The 20,554-nt window shown below is 50.0% G+C and overlaps 8 protein-coding genes across 8 annotated transcripts; 4 read left to right on the top strand and 4 right to left on the bottom strand.

Annotated features, from left to right (window-relative positions):
- Positions 1 to 651: 651 nt before the first annotated feature.
- Positions 652 to 3,655, top strand: J7337_000708 (uncharacterized protein; the record flags this gene model as incomplete). Its single annotated transcript, XM_044818456.1, has 2 exons — positions 652 to 847; positions 900 to 3,655. The coding sequence occupies 2 exons, from the start codon at positions 652 to 654 to the stop codon at positions 3,653 to 3,655; spliced, it is 2,952 nt and encodes a 983-aa protein (XP_044686158.1).
- Positions 3,656 to 3,895: 240 nt separating this feature from the next.
- J7337_000707 (uncharacterized protein) lies at positions 3,896 to 5,598 on the bottom strand (the record flags this gene model as incomplete). The annotated part of the gene is made up of 2 exons (XM_044818455.1): positions 3,896 to 5,502; positions 5,571 to 5,598. The coding sequence occupies 2 exons, from the start codon at positions 5,596 to 5,598 to the stop codon at positions 3,896 to 3,898; spliced, it is 1,635 nt and encodes a 544-aa protein (XP_044686157.1).
- An 847-nt stretch (positions 5,599 to 6,445) lies between these two features.
- On the top strand, positions 6,446 to 7,860 carry J7337_000706 (uncharacterized protein; the record flags this gene model as incomplete). The annotated part of the gene is made up of 3 exons (XM_044818454.1): positions 6,446 to 6,657; positions 6,713 to 7,205; positions 7,249 to 7,860. The coding sequence occupies 3 exons, from the start codon at positions 6,446 to 6,448 to the stop codon at positions 7,858 to 7,860; spliced, it is 1,317 nt and encodes a 438-aa protein (XP_044686156.1).
- Positions 7,861 to 8,190: 330 nt separating this feature from the next.
- J7337_000705 (uncharacterized protein) lies at positions 8,191 to 8,913 on the top strand (the record flags this gene model as incomplete). Its single annotated transcript, XM_044818453.1, has 1 exon — positions 8,191 to 8,913. The coding sequence occupies one exon, from the start codon at positions 8,191 to 8,193 to the stop codon at positions 8,911 to 8,913; it is 723 nt and encodes a 240-aa protein (XP_044686155.1).
- A 714-nt stretch (positions 8,914 to 9,627) lies between these two features.
- On the bottom strand, positions 9,628 to 11,736 carry COT1 (Cobalt uptake protein cot1; the record flags this gene model as incomplete). Its single annotated transcript, XM_044818452.1, has 4 exons — positions 9,628 to 9,928; positions 9,982 to 10,455; positions 10,514 to 11,014; positions 11,087 to 11,736. 4 exons carry the CDS (start codon positions 11,734 to 11,736, stop codon positions 9,628 to 9,630), a joined length of 1,926 nt encoding a protein of 641 aa, XP_044686154.1.
- A 2,431-nt stretch (positions 11,737 to 14,167) lies between these two features.
- Positions 14,168 to 15,544, top strand: J7337_000703 (uncharacterized protein; the record flags this gene model as incomplete). The annotated part of the gene is made up of 1 exon (XM_044818451.1): positions 14,168 to 15,544. One exon carries the CDS (start codon positions 14,168 to 14,170, stop codon positions 15,542 to 15,544), a length of 1,377 nt encoding a protein of 458 aa, XP_044686153.1.
- A 283-nt stretch (positions 15,545 to 15,827) lies between these two features.
- On the bottom strand, positions 15,828 to 16,581 carry J7337_000702 (uncharacterized protein; the record flags this gene model as incomplete). The annotated part of the gene is made up of 2 exons (XM_044818450.1): positions 15,828 to 16,291; positions 16,344 to 16,581. The coding sequence occupies 2 exons, from the start codon at positions 16,579 to 16,581 to the stop codon at positions 15,828 to 15,830; spliced, it is 702 nt and encodes a 233-aa protein (XP_044686152.1).
- Positions 16,582 to 18,432: 1,851 nt separating this feature from the next.
- Positions 18,433 to 19,434, bottom strand: J7337_000701 (uncharacterized protein; the record flags this gene model as incomplete). The annotated part of the gene is made up of 1 exon (XM_044818449.1): positions 18,433 to 19,434. The coding sequence occupies one exon, from the start codon at positions 19,432 to 19,434 to the stop codon at positions 18,433 to 18,435; it is 1,002 nt and encodes a 333-aa protein (XP_044686151.1).
- Between the last annotated feature and the right edge of the window lie 1,120 nt (positions 19,435 to 20,554).

Raw genomic sequence — 20,554 nt, 5'->3', positions numbered from 1 at the left:
TTCTTTTCTCCATTTATTAAAATGGAATCCCAATCAGATATGGAGAGATGCTATGGATTCTGTGGATTTGAATAGCATGCGACTGTCGGCTCGGATACGCGTAAGTCATTTGTATTTAACTGATGGAGAAAGAGGCAGCAGCTTAGCAACACACTTCCAAGACAACAGCTATTCACTCGAAAAGCATACACATGATCTGTTTTATTTGAATCTCAAGGCCTCGGTACTGAGGGCATCGAATTTTGTATGAAACGTAATCTGCAGATAGAAGATCTGAGAGGAAGGTGAGTGAGGTGAAGTTCAGAGCACGTGACTATAGCGTCATGTGATAAGGATCTGCTTAAACATATATTTCCAAGAAAGGCAAAGAAGTAATGGAAATTATCGTCTAGAGTCCTCTTGACAGCCAATGTAGAGAGAGATCTACTCTTGCTTTTTTTTTTTTTCACGTCCTTCAGGGGTAATAGCCCTCAAGACTATTACCAAAGATTCCTGCTCGTTCGCAGGACTTTCGAAGAACATGAAACAATTGCTGACTTATCGATAAGCGCCCCACTATCGCCTACTCGGGCGCTTTGCGATCAACAGTCTTTTCATCATTATTATCTACTCTAAACTTTACCACGCCGCGAGAAAAGTAGACTGTCGAATATGGCGAGCTTAAAAAGATCTACCGAGACAGATTCTCTGGCCTCAAACATCTCCAGCAAGGTCTACGTGCGATCAACCCGGAGTGGCAAAGTACAGAAAATCGTGAGAGAAGTCTACTTACGAACTGACATCCCCTGCTCTTCCAAGCTCTGCAAAGCCTGTCTTCAGGAAGCCCCTAGAAATGCTGCTCAGCAAGGTAAGACTATTACTTCCGCCTGAATCGTCAAGTTCATTAATGAGTATTGCAGCTCAGCCTTTTGTGCTCTCGGACAAGCCAGCAGGCACCAAGACTTTCCCTCAGGGCCATTACCTGGTGCCTGATACTAACGCGCTGCTCAACGCAATGGACCTTTTTGAGCAGAGCTCAGCTTTCTACGATGTTATCATTCTGCAAACAGTACTCGAGGAGCTGCGAAATCGGTCATTACCACTCTACAACCGTCTAGTGGGGCTCACAAAGAGCGAGGATAAGAGATTTTACGTCTTCTTCAACGACTTTAGGCTCGAGACATTCGTCCACCGCCAGGCAAATGAGACTGTGAATGACAGGAATGACAGAGCTGTGCGGTTAGCCGTCAAGTGGTACGGCGAACATCTTGCCAGGACAAAAGCGAAAAATCTCCCAGCAGTAGTGATGCTCAGCGATGATCGAGAGAACCTTCGCAAGGCCAAGGAAGATGGGCTTCATGCATCTTCTCTCCGGGACTATGTGAGTGGCCTCGAAGATGGCGAGAGGCTACTAGATTTAGTCGCAGAAGCCCAAAACCAAGAGTCTTTCAAGAAGCAGGGCCAGATGCTGTACCCTGAGTACTTTACCCTGTCAAGGATGATGACTGGAGTCAAGGCTGGTTTAATGCATCAAGGAATCTTCAATGTGTCGCCATATAACTACCTCGAGGGTTCAATCAAAGTACCGGCGTTCCCCAAACCTCTTCTCGTATTGGGCCGTGAAAACATCAACCGAGCCGTTGATGGTGATGTTGTGGTCGTTGAAGTTCTTCCTCAAGATCAGTGGAAAGAACCTTCGACAAAGATCATTGAGGAGGACGCCATCACCAAGAACGAGAATGCAGATGTGGAGGAGACCCAGGATCTCGTATCTGAGAAGGAGCGAAAGGCCTTGCAAGAGCAGGTCAAGAAGACTCAGAAGAGTGCATCGGAGAGCAAGCCTCAGCCTACGGCCAAGGTTGTGGGTGTTATCAAGCGCAACTGGCGTCAGTATGTTGGTCATATTGACCCATCGTCAGCCAGTAAGGGTTCCAGCCAAGGTCGCAAGCAGGATAGCGTTTTCCTCATTCCAATGGACAAGAAGATTCCCAAAATCCGCCTTCGTACGCGCCAGGTTGCTGACCTTCTTGGCAAGCGCCTGTTGGTAACCATTGATGCCTGGGAGCGCGACTCAAGACATCCTATCGGACATTTCGTGCGATCCTTGGGTGAGCTGGAGACCAAATCGGCCGAGACCGAAGCTCTGTTGCTGGAGTGGGATGTTCAATATCGGCCTTTTCCCAAGACCGTGCTGGACTGCCTTCCCAGAGAGGGACACGACTGGAGGGTGCCGACAAGCCTAGAAGATCCTGGTTGGAAGCAGAGGGAGGATCTCAGAGGTCTTCTCATCTGCAGTATTGACCCTGTTGGGTGCCAGGATATCGATGATGCCCTCCATGCCAAGCAGCTCCCTAACGGGAACTATGAAGTTGGTGTTCACATCGCCGACGTGTCCAACTTTGTCAAGCCTGCCAATGCCATGGATACTGAAGCCAGTATCCGGGGTACCACAGTCTATCTCGTCGATAAGCGTATCGATATGCTACCTCCTCTTCTTGGTACCGATCTTTGCTCGCTCAAGCCTTACGTTGAGCGATTTGCATTCTCGGTGCTCTGGGAGCTGAACGACAATGCTGACATCGTCAACGTTCGCTTCACCAAGTCTGTCATCAAATCTCGAGAAGCATTCAGCTATGAACAGGCTCAGTTGCGAATCGACGATGAGTCTCAGCAAGACGATCTTACCAAGGGAATGCGTATGCTTCTCATGCTATCCAAGAAATTAAAGAAGAAGCGAATGGATGCTGGTGCCCTGAGCCTCTCCTCCCCAGAAGTCAAGGTGCAAACTGAATCTGAGACGTCTGATCCTATTGATGTCAAGACAAAGCAGCTTCTCGATACAAACTCTCTCGTCGAAGAGTTCATGTTGTTCGCCAACGTGAGCGTTGCAGCCAAGATCTATGAAGCATTTCCTCAAACTGCCATTCTCCGTCGTCACGCGGCTCCCCCAAAGACAAACTTTGATGAACTATCAAACCAACTCCGCACCAAGCGTGGCATGGAGTTGCGGACCGGTTCCAGCAAGGCCCTTGCGGATTCTCTGGATCAGTGCGTGGACCCCAAGGAGCCATTCTTCAACACCCTTGTGCGTATCATGGCTACTCGCTGCATGATGAGTGCAGAGTATTTCTGCTCTGGAACACAGGCCTATCCTGAATTCCGCCATTACGGCCTTGCTTCAGAGATCTACACACATTTCACCTCTCCCATCCGCCGTTACGCCGATCTTCTTGCCCACAGACAGCTCGCTGCTGCCATCGATTACGAGGCCATACACCCTAACGTACGCAGCCGGGGTCGCCTTGAGGCTGTCTGTAAGAATATCAACGTGCGCCACCGCAACGCTCAGATGGCCGGTCGTGCCAGCATCGCTTACTATGTCGGCCAGGCCCTCAAGGGCAAGGTTGCGGAGGAAGACGCATTCGTGATGAAGATTTTCAGCAACGGGTTCGTCGTCCTTGTTCCACGCTTTGGTACAGAGGGCCTGATCCGCCTTCGAGACCTTGCGGAGCCTGAGCCCGAGGCCGAGTACGACGCAGAGACATACACGCTTACAACCAAGGGAAGCCGCGAGATCAAGGTAGAGCTCTTCCAAAAAGTCAGGGTTAGAGTCCGTGACGAGAAGGATGAGATGACAGGCAAACGCGGTGTCAAGATGGAATTGATCGAAGCATAGATATAGACGAGCCAAAGCTGGGTTGTATTGGGAGGCATACGGCATCATGCATAATCTACGAGTCACTTGGTAAACCATGTAGGAGTTTTGGGGAGACAAATTGTTGTTTTTTTTACGAATGTATATGCGCGGATATAAACCGGTCTACCAGATCCATGAAACGCCAAACTTTCCAGTGAAGAACTCATGTTAAACCCTTCCGTCATTTTGCCGAACAAAAACCGCTGAAACACTTTTTCTTTACTGTTCCATAGCATCGGCGGCTTCGGCACTGCCCTCGTCGTCACCCCATAGGCCTTCGAGCTTGAACTCGGCAGCCCATTCGGTCACGATCTGCTTCTGGTCGGCAGCTACCTCGTCCTCACCGGCGTTCTTGATGGCCGGCTTGGAGGCGGTGGTTGTCGACTCGACAGCTAGAACAGGAGGCTCAACCCAACCCTGGATGCGGCCGTCTCGCCAGTCAGTGACGACTGTCATAGCAGCAGCAGAGAGGTTAGGAATACCACCACGACCAAGACGGCCTCTCTTGCGGGCGACTTGAACGAGGAAGTCCGTGGTGATGTCACCATCGGTACGATCAGGGAGGAGGGCAGGAATATCGTAAACGCTTGTGAGCTTCTGCATGAGATCGGGAGAGGCTGAGAGACGCTTCAAGAGAAGAGTCACGGCGGGCATAGGATCGTCGATCTGCTTGGGGGGCACAGCGTTGAGGAGAACCAAGTGAGCATGTGCCTCGGTGGCGTTCTTGAGAGAAACAAGACCAGCAGATTGTGTGGAAGACGATGAGGGGAAGACAACACCGGGGGAGTCGAGAAGAGTGAGCTTGCTGTCGATCTTGACCGAGCGAATACTTGTGGTGACACCAGCCTCGGCACCAGCAGGGCAAGCCTTGGAGGAGCTGCCACCCTTGCCGCTCATCCTTGAGAGAAGAGCGTTGATAACAGAGCTCTTGCCAACGTTGGGATAACCGATGACACCAACAGAGACGGCGCGCTTGAGTTGCCGGCTGGCGGCAAAGCTCTTGAGGGCTTTGAAGAGCGTGGCGGAGGTGCTCTGGACGGTCAGATCGCGATGGTTGAAGGTGTGGGCGTTGGGAGCAGCGCCAGAGGCTCGGAGAGGCAGAGTAGGGAAGTATCGTCGCAGGTAGATAAGCCAGTCCCGTAGAACCTTGGGAGGGATGAGATCGACCTTGTTGATGACCAGGATCAGTCGCTTGCCGCCAGCTGCGGCAGCCATGATCTGGCGCTCAACCTCGCGAGAGCGGGTGCCCTCGGGATCGCGAGCGTCAAGGACATAAAGAACAACATCGGCCTGCTCAACGACTTGCTTGAAGACTCTGTCGTAGGTCTTTCTCGACGAGGCCTGGCCAATGGACATCTCAGGGCCACGGTCGTTGTCGGAGTCGTCGCTATCGTCGTCCTCGTCCATGTCGTCGTCGTCAGCGAGTTGTCGATCATAGGTAGCAGCAGCAGCACGGGCGCTCGCGATGAGCGCAGCCATGGGGTTTGACTCGTCGATATCCTCGTCCATACCGTCCTCGTCCATCTCGTCGCCGACGTCGACCTGGACGTCGGCGGTGACCGCCTCGTCCTTGGAGCCCGTCTTTGCAGCCTTGGCCAGCTCCTTTCTTCTTTGCGCCTCCTCGGCCTTCTTTAGACGGTTTTCTTCAATCTCCTGGAGCAGCTTCTCTTTGTAGGGGAACAGGTTGGGGATGCCGGGGTCCTTCTTTAACTTTGATCGCCATTCTGGGTTCTTCTTTGCCAACTTGCGCTCCTTCTTTTGCTTTGCGGCCGAAGCCTTTTCGATCTTGTGGCGAAGACGAACGGGAGTTCGCTTGGACTTGGGCTCTGGACAATCGAGTCAGCATTGGAGGCAGTAAATTTGGGTGGGGTTTGTTTATGCTGATTCGACCTACTCTTGGGTTTGGTGATTGAGCCGGCCATTGTGAGTGAAATCTTTGACTTGATTTTACTGTGATCGGCTTGTCTTGTTCTCGTCTTGGCTGGTGTAGTCTCGGCCAAAAGTTTGAAAAATTAAGTGGGATATTCAGATTCTGCCGCTTTTATTTTCCAGACCGCTTTTCTTCCCCCACTTCGGCGGGTACGTACGTACACATCTTTGGGAAACCTGAGATTGATGAGTTCCATTGAGATACTTACTACCTTGGCTTGCTCAGGTAGGTACTACGTGTTTACAGATAATGATGAAATATATCATAAAGTCACAAATCAAAGGTTTCAAGCCACAGTCTCAATTTCCTGCTGCTGGATGTTTCGTCCAGTTTGAGACTCTTCAAGTTCCCATATCCACTCATAAACGTCAGTGTTGGGTTTAATATCGTAGTGATTGTAAGTAACATGGCCCAAGAGGTTTAATTGATACGAGGACTTCCAGTATCACTCTTGTCTAGCTAAACTCATCAACCCGCTGTTGATATGGTCACTTTAACGGTTCCTTACGTAACTTGGGTCGTTGTGAATATATTAGTCGGTGGAAACTAGGTATGCCTTAGGTACGCCAGACCCGAAACCCGATGACATTGGATCCTACCAAGGTGCCTAGACCCGAAAACCACCACAACAAACATATCAACATTATGACCATCACTTGTTCCCGAAATGCGAAATACCGTGTATCGTTGTAAACCTAGTCGACCAACTGAAATCGATTCTAAAATAACACATATAATTCAGCGCCTTTCCTCTTGCTTGGATGTCAGTCAGCACACACTTACACTAAAAGCCAAGTCAACACCACAAGTACCTGCCTGAGTTAGTAGGCATAGTAGCCATGTCTTCAGAACTCATCCAGCAAATCCAGGCGGAACTCGAGGCCGCCACGACTCGATACATTGATCGTAATCCTCGATCCAGGGCTCTTCACGACGAGGCTCTCAAATCAATGCCTGGCGGAAACACGAGGACTGTTCTGCACGCCAGTCCATTCCCCGTTGTGATCAAGTCGGGCCAAGGCCATCAAATTACTTCTGAGGATGGACATGCGTAGGTCTTGTAGGCTATTGCAACCAACCAGCAGTTCTTCTTACAGATCACACAGTTATACAGATTTCACCGGCGAGTTCACAGCTGCTCTCTATGGGCATTCCAACCCCGTAATTATCTCGGCTATTCGAGATGTACTTGACAATGTAGGCATGAATGTTGGTGGCAATACAGCTCAGGAGCAGATATTCGCTCGCGAAGTCTGCAGTCGCTTCAATCTGCAACATGTACGCTTCTGCAACTCCGGTACTGAAGCCAACATCCACGCTCTAGCAGCTGCCAGGGCTTTCACCAATAAAAGAAAAGTCGTCACTTTCAGTGGGGGCTATCATGGTGCTGTAATAGGATTCAAGGGAGTAAACCCAGAGGCCAACAATGTCGACCTGGATGATTGGGTCGTGGCCAGGTACAACGATCTTGACAGCGCTCGTGCTGCTATCGAGAGTGAGGGTGTTGCTGCTGTGTTGGTGGAAGGAATGCAAGGCTCTGGAGGTGGCATTCCAGGACACCCTGAATTTCTTCAGGGCATACAAGAGATTGCTAGAAATGTAAGTCTGCGTGCTCTGTCGGCTTCATCTTGTATACTCATAGGTTCAGGCCGGCGCCTTATTCATCATCGACGAAGTCATGACCTCCCGTCTCTCAGGAGGGGGTATCTCCGAGATGAGGGGACTCAAACCAGACCTCAAGACGTTTGGAAAGTATCTTGGTGGAGGCCTGGCTTTTGGTGCTTTCGGCGGTAGAGCAGACATCATGGCTGCTTTTGATCCACGACTCCCCACTGCTCTCTCGCATTCAGGCACTTTTAACAACAACACTCTGGTGACGCACGCTGGCTACGCCGGCCTAACAAAGGTCTACACGCCTGAAGTTGCAGCCCAATTCACAAGATCTGGAGATGAGCTCAGGGACCGACTCAATGCTGTAACAAAGGGCACAAGAGTGCTCTTTACTGGTATCGGCACTATCATGGGGATCCATTTTCCCAAGGACGGTTCTCGTGTGATCGAAAGATCTGGTGAAGTCGAAGAACTCGATTCCTTGAGGGATCTCTTTTGGCTTGATATGATGGAGGAGGGGTTCTGGATCGTTCGAAGAGGATTCATGGCTTTGGTGCTCGACACTCCCATGGGCGAGTTTGATAGATTTGTCAGCTGTGTTGAGGCATGGGTTTCTAAGCGTGCGGAAATGGTTAAAATCTAAGTACGAGTCGTAATATGACACCTTTATTAGACTTTTACAGCGGAAACAATATCTCCGTCTTACCAGTATTTGTCTGATGATATATATATGGCCAATATAAGGTAGGTTGTTCAAGTGCAGTTTCAGCGTCTGATTGGTTGGAGACCCTACCTTAGGTCGTCTTGACTTTGTCTCCACTTAAATTCTTTGGCAGTTTGGGTAAAGGTAAGGTCATGTTCACAAATGTAACCATACCTTACGTACTTCCCACCTGCAATCGCGCTTTTCTTACCTTCTCACCCTCGCGCCAACCAACCCTTCAATTCCCATCACATCACAAAATCTCCGACGATGGATTTCCAAAACCGCGCCGGCTCGAAATTCGGCGGTGGAGGCGTCGCTTCTCAGTCCGCCACCAACGCCGACCGTCGCGAACGTCTTCGCAAGCTCGCTCTCGAGACCATCGACCTCGACAAGGACCCCTACTTCTTCAAGAATCACGTCGGCTCGTTCGAGTGCCGTCTTTGTCTCACGGTTCATCAGAATGATGGCTCCTACCTTGCCCATACCCAGGGCAAGAAACATCAGACCAACCTCGCCCGTCGCGCTGCTCGTGAGCAAAAAGAAGGTCGTCAAGGCGCCGTTGACCCAGCTACCGGTCTCCCCATTGGAGTGACAGGTGCAGGCTTCGCGCAGCGTCGCAACGTTGTAAAGATCGGGCGCCCGGGATACAAGATCACCAAGATCCGCGACCCTGTCTCCCGTCAGCAGGGTCTGCTCTTCCAGCTCCAATATCCCGATGCGACCCCCGAAACATCTCCCAAGTGGCAGGTCATGAACGCCTTCACTCAGCACGTCGAGGAGCCCGATAAGAACTTCCAATACCTACTCGTTGCCGCCGAACCTTACGAGACAGTTGGCTTCAAAATTCCTGCCCGTGAGCTTGACAAGCGCGAGGACAAGCAGTTTGCCTTTTGGGATCCAGATGCCAAGGAGTATTGGATTCAGGTCATGTTCATGACTGAGCGCGAGGAACGTTTCAACGCGGCTCCTGGTTTGACGGTAAGGAGGTAATGGCCCATTTACTGGCCCTCTGATGGTCATGGTTATTTGCATCTTGGGAGTAAAGAAAAGGATATCCGGGTCATGGGACGGCGTCACGGGATTTTTTTTTTGTTTATGCGCAATAATTCTATCTGGAGCACCCGAGGCTCGAAATAAACAGGGCACCGGTAGAGCTTTGTTACTGTATACGGGTTGCCCAATTTCATGTACAACTTGTCACTCAATCTCATGTGATCACGGCACAGCAGTTATGTTAGACTTCAAGATGGGCAATGGCAGACTGTATTTCAAATGTCATGTCTCAAACAACCCATGTCTGATACATGCACTGTCATGTTGCGTCCTTTACGTTCTTTTGCTTCAGTATGTTATTATTGACTTCTACAACAGTTCTGGAAACCTCGTGTTTTGTTACATGTCATGTATAATGCGATGCAAATTGCAGACAGCAAACGTTCTGACCGACTTGTATGTCCCTCCATCTGAACCAGACCTGCTACCATAGTATCATCAAAAACATGCATCGAAACAGCTAAAAGGCTCAACAAACGGGCAAGCCTCGCACAGCATTCGCTTCGTCTATCATGTCATGAATAACTGCTGAAGAACTCGTTGTACTCATCCGGGTTGCGGCCCAGTTCTCTATCGACAGCGCCCGTTCACAGAACTAGGTTCGCTTCCTGGAGAGACCACCATGCCGCAAGCCATGCCACCTCGACCCATTTATCGGAAGTTGTTATCAAATCGCTTGAATGTATAGCCGATGAATGGCAAGCTCATTTCTGGAGACTCCTCAACCTTGTGACCTTGCTGGATAGCCTGCGCCTTAAGGACGGTGGCGTTATCGGTCTGATCAATTTCATCAGTAGGGAAATAAGTCGTGTCGATGTTGGAGGTCAAGCGAGGCTCGAAGGGTGCGCGAATACGGCGAAGACTATCAAACTCAACGCCGCGGAAGAAAGCATGACCCTTGATTTCGTGGGCGCCACCACGACCGAGACGATTCTCTGTGTTACAGACCATGCTACTTTCTGTTAGCAACCAGCGTTCTCCTTGACTCTCGAGATGATTGCTTACCTTCGGATAAGATGCTCCGCATCGGTACCCAGTGTGATATCATCAGGAAAGTACAGAGTTTGTCTCCAGTTGACAATCTTGCGGTATGTGTCATGGCTGTCTTCAGCACAGAAAGGAGGCCAGCCGACCAGACACTCGAACATGATCGTGCCGAGTGACCACCAATCACAGTCAAAGGTGTAGCCGTGACCTGTGAAAATCTCAGGAGCAATGTAGTCAGGAGTTCCGACGGTCGAGTACGCCATAAGTCTTCGAGATCGTCTCCAGTCGTTGATCTGGGATCGATTGCTGACTGTCAGGTTGATTTGGTCAAGCGCAACCGAGTTACGGTCGCGAGGCCTGTTCGATCGACCTTGCAACAGCTGCTGATAATAGTTATTATCATGAAGCCTGTGGAAGCCCGTCGACAGGCCAAAATCTGTGAGTTTAACATGTCCTCCACGATCTAGGAGAATGTTGTCAGGCTTGATATCACTATTGAAGGTCAGATAATGCTCGCGGGACAACAGGTGTAAGGAAGCATGATACATACCGGTGGATGAAGCCCAACTTGTGGACAGCTTCAATCGCGAGAACAATCTCCGCAATATAAAAGCGAGTGATATCCTCCGAGAAAATTTCATACTTGATAAGCATTGTCATTAGATCTCCACCAGGCAAGAACTCCATTAGCATGTAGAGGAAGTATGAGTCCTGGAAGGTAGTGTAGAGCTTGACGACCCATGGACTGTCGGACTCTGCGAGAATGTCTCGCTCTGATCGAACGTGGGCAAGCTGGTCCTTCTTAAACATTTCTGTCTTTATCAGAGACTTCATCGCATAGACCTTGCCATCACCCTTCTTCTGCACGAGCTTGACCTCTCCGAAGGCACCCTTTCCGATAATCTTTACAGTAGTATAGTTTTCGGGCTTGTCCTTGGTACGAAGGAAACGCAGATACTGGCCTTCTTTTCTGCCAGCAGTGGACCAGAGCTGCTCACGTCTAGCGGCGCCCTGTGAGGGGTCCTGGAGCTTCTGCTCCAATTCACTTTGTCTGTATAGTGATCATGGGTTAGTTGCACAACTCTCATGGACAGCAGCGAGACCGAGGCACGTGGGCACATACCTTTGGTTGCGCTCGCGGGCACGCTTGACACTATCCTTAAAAAAGTCGGCGGCGAGCTGGGAACACTTCTTTTGGTTGCTATTGGCATTTGTACCATATCGATCAGGGTTTCGCTCGGGTGCACGTTGGAATTCTTCTGCGGGGGCAGAGGCCTGTGTAGGCATAGGAGGGGCGTTCATGTAGCTGTTGTAGCCAGGCTGCTGTCCTGCACTACCGGCGGTCCTGGGGCGCTGACCTGGGGAGGGGCCTCGAGCATAACCTTGCCCTCGAGCAGCACCTCCGAGGTTCTGATGAGAAAACTGGTGAGCGAGGCCTGTATTGGGGTCGTTGGTGCCCGGGGTATTGGATCGTGGTTGATACCCAGCACCCTGAGCATAGTCATTGGACTGCTGCTGTTGCTGGCCGCCATACTGGGCATATTGGTTCTGATTAAAGTAGCCCTGGGGCGCATAGCCACCAGCATATTGCTGCTGTTGCTGTTGGCCTTGGGGTTGCAATCCACCAGGCTGTTGACCTGAAGCTGAAGGGAAAACGGGCTGCGGGAAGGTCGAAGGCGTAGTGGGATATGCTGCCCTGTCCGAGGCGGTCAAACGGTCGTTGCCGTTTCCAAAGTTGAGATAGAGGCGATTGTTGTTGTTGTTGGGGTCCATCTTGTCTGATTGCGGCGTCTCGATCGCCTCGTTTCGCCCTGTATCGTATCGACAAGTTGGTGAACAACTCTTGAAGAGATGAAAAGAATAGAGACTGAGGTGGGAGTCGAGATGGCGGACAAGTTTCAGGGGAGGGTCATGTCCAGGGGCTGTGGAGGGGAGAGCGAGGGGCGGCGCGGGATTAGAGCTACCTTTCCGCAGGAAGGTCAGTTACAGTACCAGTAGGTTAGTGGTTAGTACTAACCTTACCTTACCTACTCAGGTAGGGACTGCCAACTGCCTGGAGAGTGCCTGGGTAGGGGAGTACAATACGGGGAAAGTAGCACCAGAGCCACCTCTGGCGGAGCACCAAGAGACTGGTGCACGGTCGGTGAAAGTCTCAGATTGAAGGAGAGACGAGAAGAAATCAAAATGGATGATTTTGAGAGAAAGAGTTGAAGCAGGAGGGAAAAGCGGATTCCGTATATAAAGCCCAAGAGCCAGGTAGGTACTTGAGGATTTTCGTTTGGCTAATAAAAAAGCAGTCTCCCTCCGCTAAGAACAAATATGACAGGTGCTGCCACTGCGTCACTGTCACTGTCGCTTCCACTGTCACTTTCATCACCACCTGCACTGCGCGACCTTTACTTGTGCTCCCTGAGCCGAAACGTGCAGGGATGGATCGTCCTTCCCTGGATGTTTTGGCTTACCTAGACTAGGTAGGTTGCTAGGTCGACTACCTACCTTTGTACATAGGTAGGTTCAGGCAAGGCCTAAGGAATGGTCGAAGTTGGCGGTTAGCGGCTGGCACACGACGGGCCGTGAAGTGGCATACCGTAGGTTGGTTCCATGTGAAGCTATCAGAGGGGTCCAGTCTGAGGGGTCCAGCAACTCGACAGAATAGGTTGGAAGCGTGCCTGGCGGGCGACCTGAGCCAGCCCGTACATATTAGCTTTGAAATTAGCGGTGTTTAGTGGCAATCATTTCAATGGCGGGTGCTGTGGCTGCTATAATCTCAGTCTCCTAACTACCTAGGTACCCAACTTGGGTGCCCGAGAGTAGAAATCGATCACAGGTATTCAGGCATTAGCAAGAATTCATTTTACGAACAAGAAATTGCTGGAAGCGGAATTGCATGTCAATCAATACCTCTACCTATAAAGAATGTGATTGCCTTATAGCAAGATATTCACGTTAAGAGACTAATGTTTTTCCTCTTCATGATAGCCCATCGCATCCAACTAAGGTAGCAGCATCTCCTGTACTCCGTATCTCCTCTCGAACTAATTTTCAATACCAAGAAGCGGTGTTAGTGGTGGCTTATAATCGCGATCTGGCTATCATACTCGGTAGCATGGCACTTTTTTTCATCCAGGCCACATCACTAAGCTGGTAACCTAAAGTAAGGTATGGTATGTATACACTAAGTAAATCTTCATCCCAGGCTATCCTTACCAATAGACCCCTCAGGGGCCTGAACCCCTGTTATTGTGTTCCCCCAGATGTTGCTGTTTGTGGTACTATTCCTGAGCTTCAGGTGAACCTGTCACCCACGTGTAGCAGGGACCTCTCAGCCTCTTGAGTATCCCGTAGTTATTCTCAATTATTTTTCTATGGATGGCTAGGATGGGCATCATCAGAGGAATTGCCATTGTAGGAGATTGGGGCTTACTCTGTTATCCACCATCTATTTCGCGTAGTTCTCAAATTTTATTAACATTGGGTGCTAGACATGAGGACCTCGAGTTCTCTGTACCTAGCATTGCCAGATGTCAGATGCCCACGTTGACTCCCATCGGCTTTTATTATACAATATTCGCTTCTATTTACCACATGGCACTTCAACGGTGATCATCACACAAGAATCTGAATGGCATCGCAGCGATATCTATGTAGCCCGAGTTAGTCAATTCATTCAGGGAAAGCAACAATTTTTTATCCAATCTTCATCTGTTACATACTACACAGCTCTCCTGAAATCAGAACATCGACAACAAACACTCCATCCTCTGACATTATTCCCTGCCGCTTCTAGAAGCTTTTGTGGAAGTTTGGCGCGACTCGTGGAGACTTTGACTCTCAACGCACTACAAGGAAATGATATGTTCAGTAAATATATCGCATACATCCGTAACTGGGCCCGTCAAAGGAAGTCAGAATTGGTCACGTTTCAGATCCTGATATTTCACTCCGTTAATACAAGACCGAAGATGCCTCTATTCAGTTCATGATGACCGGAGCTAAAGTATTTCCTTCCCGACCGCCCGGGCCTTATCGGAGCCGTTTATTGCTTATCGTGATTTTTTTCCTTCGGCGGACCAACAGATCAAGACGAGGTCGATACTAACACCCTCGTTATCCTGTGGCTTAAACGGCTCGAATACAACGGCGATCAACCCTTCAAGCCTGCGGATCACACAGTAAACACCGGCATAGCCATTCGATTCGCACAATGGCCGAACCCAATCCTTCAGCGCAGCAGCCCGCTGCCGGCACCGGCGCAACGTACAAGGCGCCCACACCGAAGCCGAAACAGAACCCAGCTCTGCGGATGATGGGTCTGCCAAATCTCCCTCGAAAACTTCCCTCACGCAATTGGCTCATATTCTGGGCTATCACTGGTTCAATTTCAGCTGCTATCATCTACGACAAGCGCGAGAAGAAGCGGGCTACTGCCAAGTGGAAGCACGCTGTTGCCCCTCTTGCAAAGGACATAATCCCCTCAGCAAGCCAACTGCCTCGCAAACTGACCATTTACCTCGAGGCGCCTCCTGGTGATGGTTTACGGATTGCACAGGATCATTTTATTGAGTATGCCAAGCCCGTCTTGGCTGCCTCTGGACTCGACTGGGAGTTCGTTCAGGGAAGACAACAAGGTGATGTGAGAGCTGCCGTAGCGGAGAAGATCCGTAGAGAGAGAAGGAAGCACGAAAGGCCAGATGAAGAGGACCTACAAACAGATGAGGCTATAGCTGAGTCGTTGAGGAAGAAGAACCAGGTTCCTGAGTATGAGGGTGTCAAAGGCGATATCATCTTCGGCCGACATACATGGAAGGAATATATCAGGGGACTACACGAGGGTTGGCTTGGTCCTCTTGACCCCCCCGTAAAGCCTGAGCCTATAACAAAACTCGTCGAGGCGGATTCCGAGACTCCCAAGGCCGAAGGTGAGCAACCCGAAGAGAAGGAGGAGGGCAAGAAAGAGGAGGAAGAGAAGAAGCCTGAGCGACCACCTCAACCACTGCCATACAACACCGCCGCCGATTATTCCATCGCTAATCTCCCCCCTCAAATTCCCGCCGAGTTTTCTCCTGCAAACCCCATCCCTCTTCCCCACCGCCTGGGCTTCCGTCACACTCTAGTCCGCCTGAACCGCTTCTTCAACCGCCGCAAACTAGCCGACGAGATCGGCCGCGAGGTTGCTGCCGTATGCTTCGCCAACTCTTCTCGTGAGTGGCGAGAGGCCGATGGTCAGTATGAGCAGGAGCTCGTACTAAAGCATGAGGAGAACGACTGGGTCAAGTCGGTTTGGAAGCCCGAGGAACCCCCCAAGCAAGATGACGACAGTACCGCCGCTGCCCCTTCTGAGCCTCCCAAGGAGAAAATTTGGCCTGCGCCTATGATCGTTGATCCTAGATTGGCGCAGCGCATGCGGCGCTTTGAGATTGCCCCTGAAGATGAAGCCCGCGCTGCACAGATCAAGGTCCCTGAGGCCGAGATCGAGGGATGGATAAAAGGAAGCTTCCGCAGCTTGTGGAACTATACTGTCGAATCAGTGACTGCCAAACCCATGAGGCCCAATGTTGGTAATGTGGACAGCGATGAGTAGAACGGAGTGTTGTCCTTTGATATGAAAAGGGCGGTGCGGTGTGACGGGGCGCCACCGCTATGTATGTTCATGTACTACTACAAGTCTGTTATGGAGTGCATCTCGTGGTTAAGATTTCAACTTTGTATATTACACCAGTTCGGGGGCCGGTGCAAATGTAACATTAATGATAGAATGAGGTACGGCATCGAGCGTGGTCATGGTCTATTATGCCATATAATTCAATGGCGTTTGATTGCCTTTTATCGTGTAATCTCAACCCTGTTGTACTTCGCTCATACCTTCAATCGTCATCATCTGAATTGCTCCCATAGCCCACCAATGCTAGCCCCTTCTTCTCTGATGGCTGAGCAGCTGGCTGACTTGTCGTCCTGGACTTCACATCTAACGAATCATGACTCGTGCCTTCGACTGACTTTGTATCTTGCTTCCCAGTTTCCTTCTCCTCTGCTGCGCTGACTTTTCGTCTCAGCCCCTTGACATCTTTCTCTTTCGTGCGCTTCCTCTTACGACCAATCTCCCATGACTCGCCTTCTTCTTTGACACCAGCATTCTCGCCCTGGGCAGCATCGCCCTTTTGTCGCTCTCGGAATGCCCTTAGACGTTCTTCCGTCTCTCGTCTCACGCGTTCCTCTTCTGCACGCTTGTTGGCACGTATCTCATCCAAGAATTCTATCTCGTCATCATCCAGTGCACGAAACTGGTTACGTAGTTTGGTCTGTTCTTCAAATTCGGCCTGTTTTGCCGCTGTGGTGTTCAGTTAAAGAGGTGAAATGACCTTGAAAAGGGCCTTTCTCACCTTTGTTTGCCTGGAGGACGTCATATAAGGTCTTCTCGCCTTCTCCTGTAGCAGCCTTGATGCGCTGTTCCTCGCGCTTCTTTCTTTCGGCTTCCAACTGTCGCTCAACCGCTTCCCATTCTTTGGACTTGGCGGAACTGTGAAGCGGCTGTTGAGGTGTTGATTCTGCACCACTCGCGTCTTTCGAGATCTCTCCAGATGAGCCGATCTTGCCAGCCGATACGAAGCGGCTAGACATTATCTATCTGCCTGAAATTGGAGGTTCCGTCTTGAACGGTGAGGACAAAGAAAGCAATTATAAGACCATTATCACGTTCTGTAGGTATGTGAAAGGTGCGGCTCAGGATACTTTAATGAGTGCTCCAGCTATCCGATAATCTGCCGGTCAACGACGCAATCAGTGAGTCCACTTCGAAGGCCGTCACAGACAGACAGTTTGTGCACAAATCAGGTCGGAAACTGTCAATAGTAGCAAGCAGTAATGTGATAATATTTTGTGTTTTCGATATGCAAGGCATATTTTGCATGAGTCAAACCTGAGTAGCCATCACGCGTCATCACCTCGTGTTATCTCTCGCTCCATAACCGAGGAGTATGCTGAGAATGTCATTCTTCCACCAACATCTCGTGTATCTTCCAACTGCACCAAATTCATTCAAATAGGCCGAGCCATTCGAATAATTAGCAAACAATTTTGCTTTCAACACCTTTTATTTGCGCACATTGTACACAAAAACTACTACCTATAGACAGCTCTGGATGGCTGGAAAAATACATTCGGTTTGTTGAATGGCAACACAAAGGTTCCTAGCAGTTGATTCTTGCAGGCTGCTTTGGATCGTGCCCCTTGTATGATGCTCAAATACTCCGTAAGAATCATACCAAGTCGTGAAAAAAGATGCAATAGCAATAAAAAACAAAGTCGGCAACATAATGAATCCATTAAGCCGACGTGGCGAAAAGCAGATGCCAACACCCTGTTGGTAACATCTCATTGTAATGCCCGACACCGAAACCTGCGAAAGACAAGAGTCAAGAGTACAATACTCGTTTTCCTCGGCGTCAAATCTGACACCACTCCAGACTGGAGCCGTGACGATGACCAACTCCAGGGAAGTACAAACAATATGATATCAAACCCTATGATCAAAGCGATCAAATCCAATTCCTTTGTTTTCCCCGCTGAACGCAATGCATAACCCCGTCGTGTGAAACCGTTTCCTGTGGTCAAAATTCGTATCTGCCACTTGCAAGAATAACAAAGAAAAGAAAAGGAAAAGAAAAAGAAAAAAGTGAAATATGTGCCGTTCTCAAGATTACTGTCGCATAGCTCAGTCCATCCGACCTATGGTACTCGTATCGAATCGACTTTCATATCGATCTGCGTCACGACGAGATCATCAAGGAGAAAAGATGGTCAGGATATATTGTGACCAGATTCGCACAATCCTGCGTCCTTCAACAGAATCTAGTGTCGAGTGTGTGGCAGCGATCAAGTTCTGCTGAGTCGCCATCTATAAGAAAGATGCCGCGCTTGGACATAATGCCAATGTCTGTTCATTGTCCGAACCTCCAGTGAAGCGGTGATATACTCCATTTGGTGTACCATGAGGGCGGAAATGTTGAACAGAAGGAAGTCATGCCCGCAGAAGCCTTTGGAAACCGAATAAACCGCAAGTCTATCAAGCCGGAACCGTGTAGTGTAAAACGAAAGAGCCGAACGCCGATTATGACCATTACAGAACATATAACCAATAAAACAAAAAAGAAAATGCCACAGTTTTCGGACTTGAGTTGACGGTAGCGCGTCACGATGAATCGCGAGGATGGATCAGGTTTTTCCGTTCCTGTCATCAAAGTCGTGGCTGTAAAGTAAAATCCTGAGAATGATCCGCCGAAAGGTCATGTTATGAACAATTTTGTCGTGCCTGGGGTATCTGAATGCGAATTTATCGTTCTCGGGATGCGTGTAATAAAAAGGAAATCGTGGCCGTAAAAAAAAAAATGAAAACCCTGTAAAACTTTTTTCTTCTTTCCAAGACCAAACCGCGCTCGAGTAGAGCCATTATGTGAAACTTTTGAAAAACGTTTAGCCTATGACGGGCTGACTGTAGCCGTGAGGCACGAAGTAAGGAACCTGCTGCTTCATGGGATCCACACAAGCAGCACAGCTGCACTCGGCGAGACCATGTTCCCACATGTTCTGAGAGTAGGAGTAGTGGCCGCCGTAGGAGTTGTGGCGCGAGTTAGGGTAGAAAGTGGTCTGAGCAGGAGGCTGAGGGTATCGAGTAGCATACTGAGTAGCAGCCTGTGAGAACCACTCGTTGTAGCGCTCGTTGCTCGAGGTAGCTGACATGGCATAGTCTGGGGTACCATATCCAGAATCGGGGGGCGTAAGGGGGGCACCCCAAGAACTTTGGCCCCAGCCAGATTCGCGTGGGCGATAACTCTGTTGTTGTGCCTTCATAGCCTGGTAACGCTCGTACTCAGCAACCTGTTCCTGAAGGTAACGCGAGTGAGGTGACTGGCGCTGACCAGAATGTCTGGCGATGTCTGTGTCGATGGCGGGGACAATAGATGCAAGCCTCTCGCGGCTGGCCTGGGCGACCTGTCGCTTCTTGATCTCTTGCCATTCGCGCCAATTCTCAAGCCAGGCCTGGTAGTCCTTGCTCATATCGAGATTGACATACAGTCGCCAACCCATAGATTCGACCCATTCGAACTCAAGCGAATTGAGCTCTGACACTGCAATACCACTCACTTCAGACCAAGAGCGATTCTGGAAGGTGTTGTCATCAAGAAACTTGCTTCCCAGAAGCAGGGAAACGGTCAGGTAGCGCCAGACCTGTCCCTCAGAGGCCTTATAAGGACCCTGTCCCTTCAAGGTGTTGATTCTCTTGGCGAGATAGTTCATTCCGAGGAGGATCGTGGTGCTGGGCAGTCGTGTGGAAGTGAGAATCTGAGACACGAACTTGCGGAAGGGCGAAGTCACTGCAGCCTCGGGTGTAACAACGCGAGTGGCCATCTCAGCAACGTACTCGGACATCATGTCGACCTCGTAATCGAGGACGGCACACACGCCTCCGGGCATGATGAAAGGATTTGGGTAGGTCCGACGAAGATCGGAACGCGACCTTTGTCGGAATTCTAAGCTTTTTGAGACCGTGAAGCGAAACCGCGGGTTTATACCACAGTTAAGACGGTCCTGTGAGCTGAGCGTGAATGCGAACGTGCGTCAAGGCTTAGTCGAGGGTGATCGACGGGAAATCAGTGGGCTACACGGGCCATTTACTGATATGCTCTTCTTCGCGTTAGGGCGACAAGCAAGGATAAAACGTATACAGAGACGAGTCGAGTCGTCTTGCGGTGACGGTCAACTGAAGGAGGACCGAAATAGAATTGCTTTTGGCGTAAACGAGAATAAATCAATGTGGATGGTATATAGTAAACCTCGTAACTCTTGAGATCCAACCAATCTGTACAGCTGGCTGTTAGTCCTTCATTCTTGCGTGATCGGCAGTGTATCGGGAACAAAAATAAAACTGGTCGGGTCGTCTTTGTAGTCGTAGATGTAGATGCAGAGTTCAAGTAATCGAATCAGATTGAGTGATGAAATTTGCCACAGCGCACCGATCGGTTAAAAAGCAAACAAGAAAAGGCGATTCGAAATGATGTTCCATGTCGGCAGCATAAACTCAAAGTTTGTTCCGTCGAACAGACGAGGACCAGTATTTTGTGAACAGAGGAAAGGTTAAACCAAGTAGCACTCACCAGAATGAAAAAGGGACGGTCGTACGAGAGTAAGGAAACGTATAGCTGGAGGAGAGGAAAGCCCTGGGACCGCAGATCCGAAAGTTACTGGTGAGAATCAAGACTCAAAGTCGAGACTTGCAACAGGTAGGTCGGATATATGCAGCTTCGTCTACAGTGGCAGCGAGCTGCAGAAGAGACACGGACAGGGCAAGGAGAGAGACTCGCGAGAGAAAAGGACCAGAACCCTAACGTCGACAAACCAAATGAAGGCCTGCTGACTGGTGATTGTCAAGGAATTGGGAGGATTCGGTTTCTATCGTGGAGAGAGGAAGAGGATGAGGGTAGAGGAAGGGAAAAAGAAAAGGATGACGAGGGAGGTGGAAGAGGATGAAAGAAGAGAAGAGTACGGACAGGGCCAGGAGAAAGATGAACGAACAGCCCAGACGGATTGGATGGCA

The sequence above is a fragment of the Fusarium musae genome, chromosome 1 (assembly GCF_019915245.1).
Source record: "Fusarium musae strain F31 chromosome 1, whole genome shotgun sequence".
In the NCBI taxonomy this organism is placed as follows: Eukaryota; Fungi; Ascomycota; class Sordariomycetes; order Hypocreales; family Nectriaceae; genus Fusarium; species Fusarium musae.
This window is presented reverse-complemented; position numbering and strand designations above follow the sequence as displayed.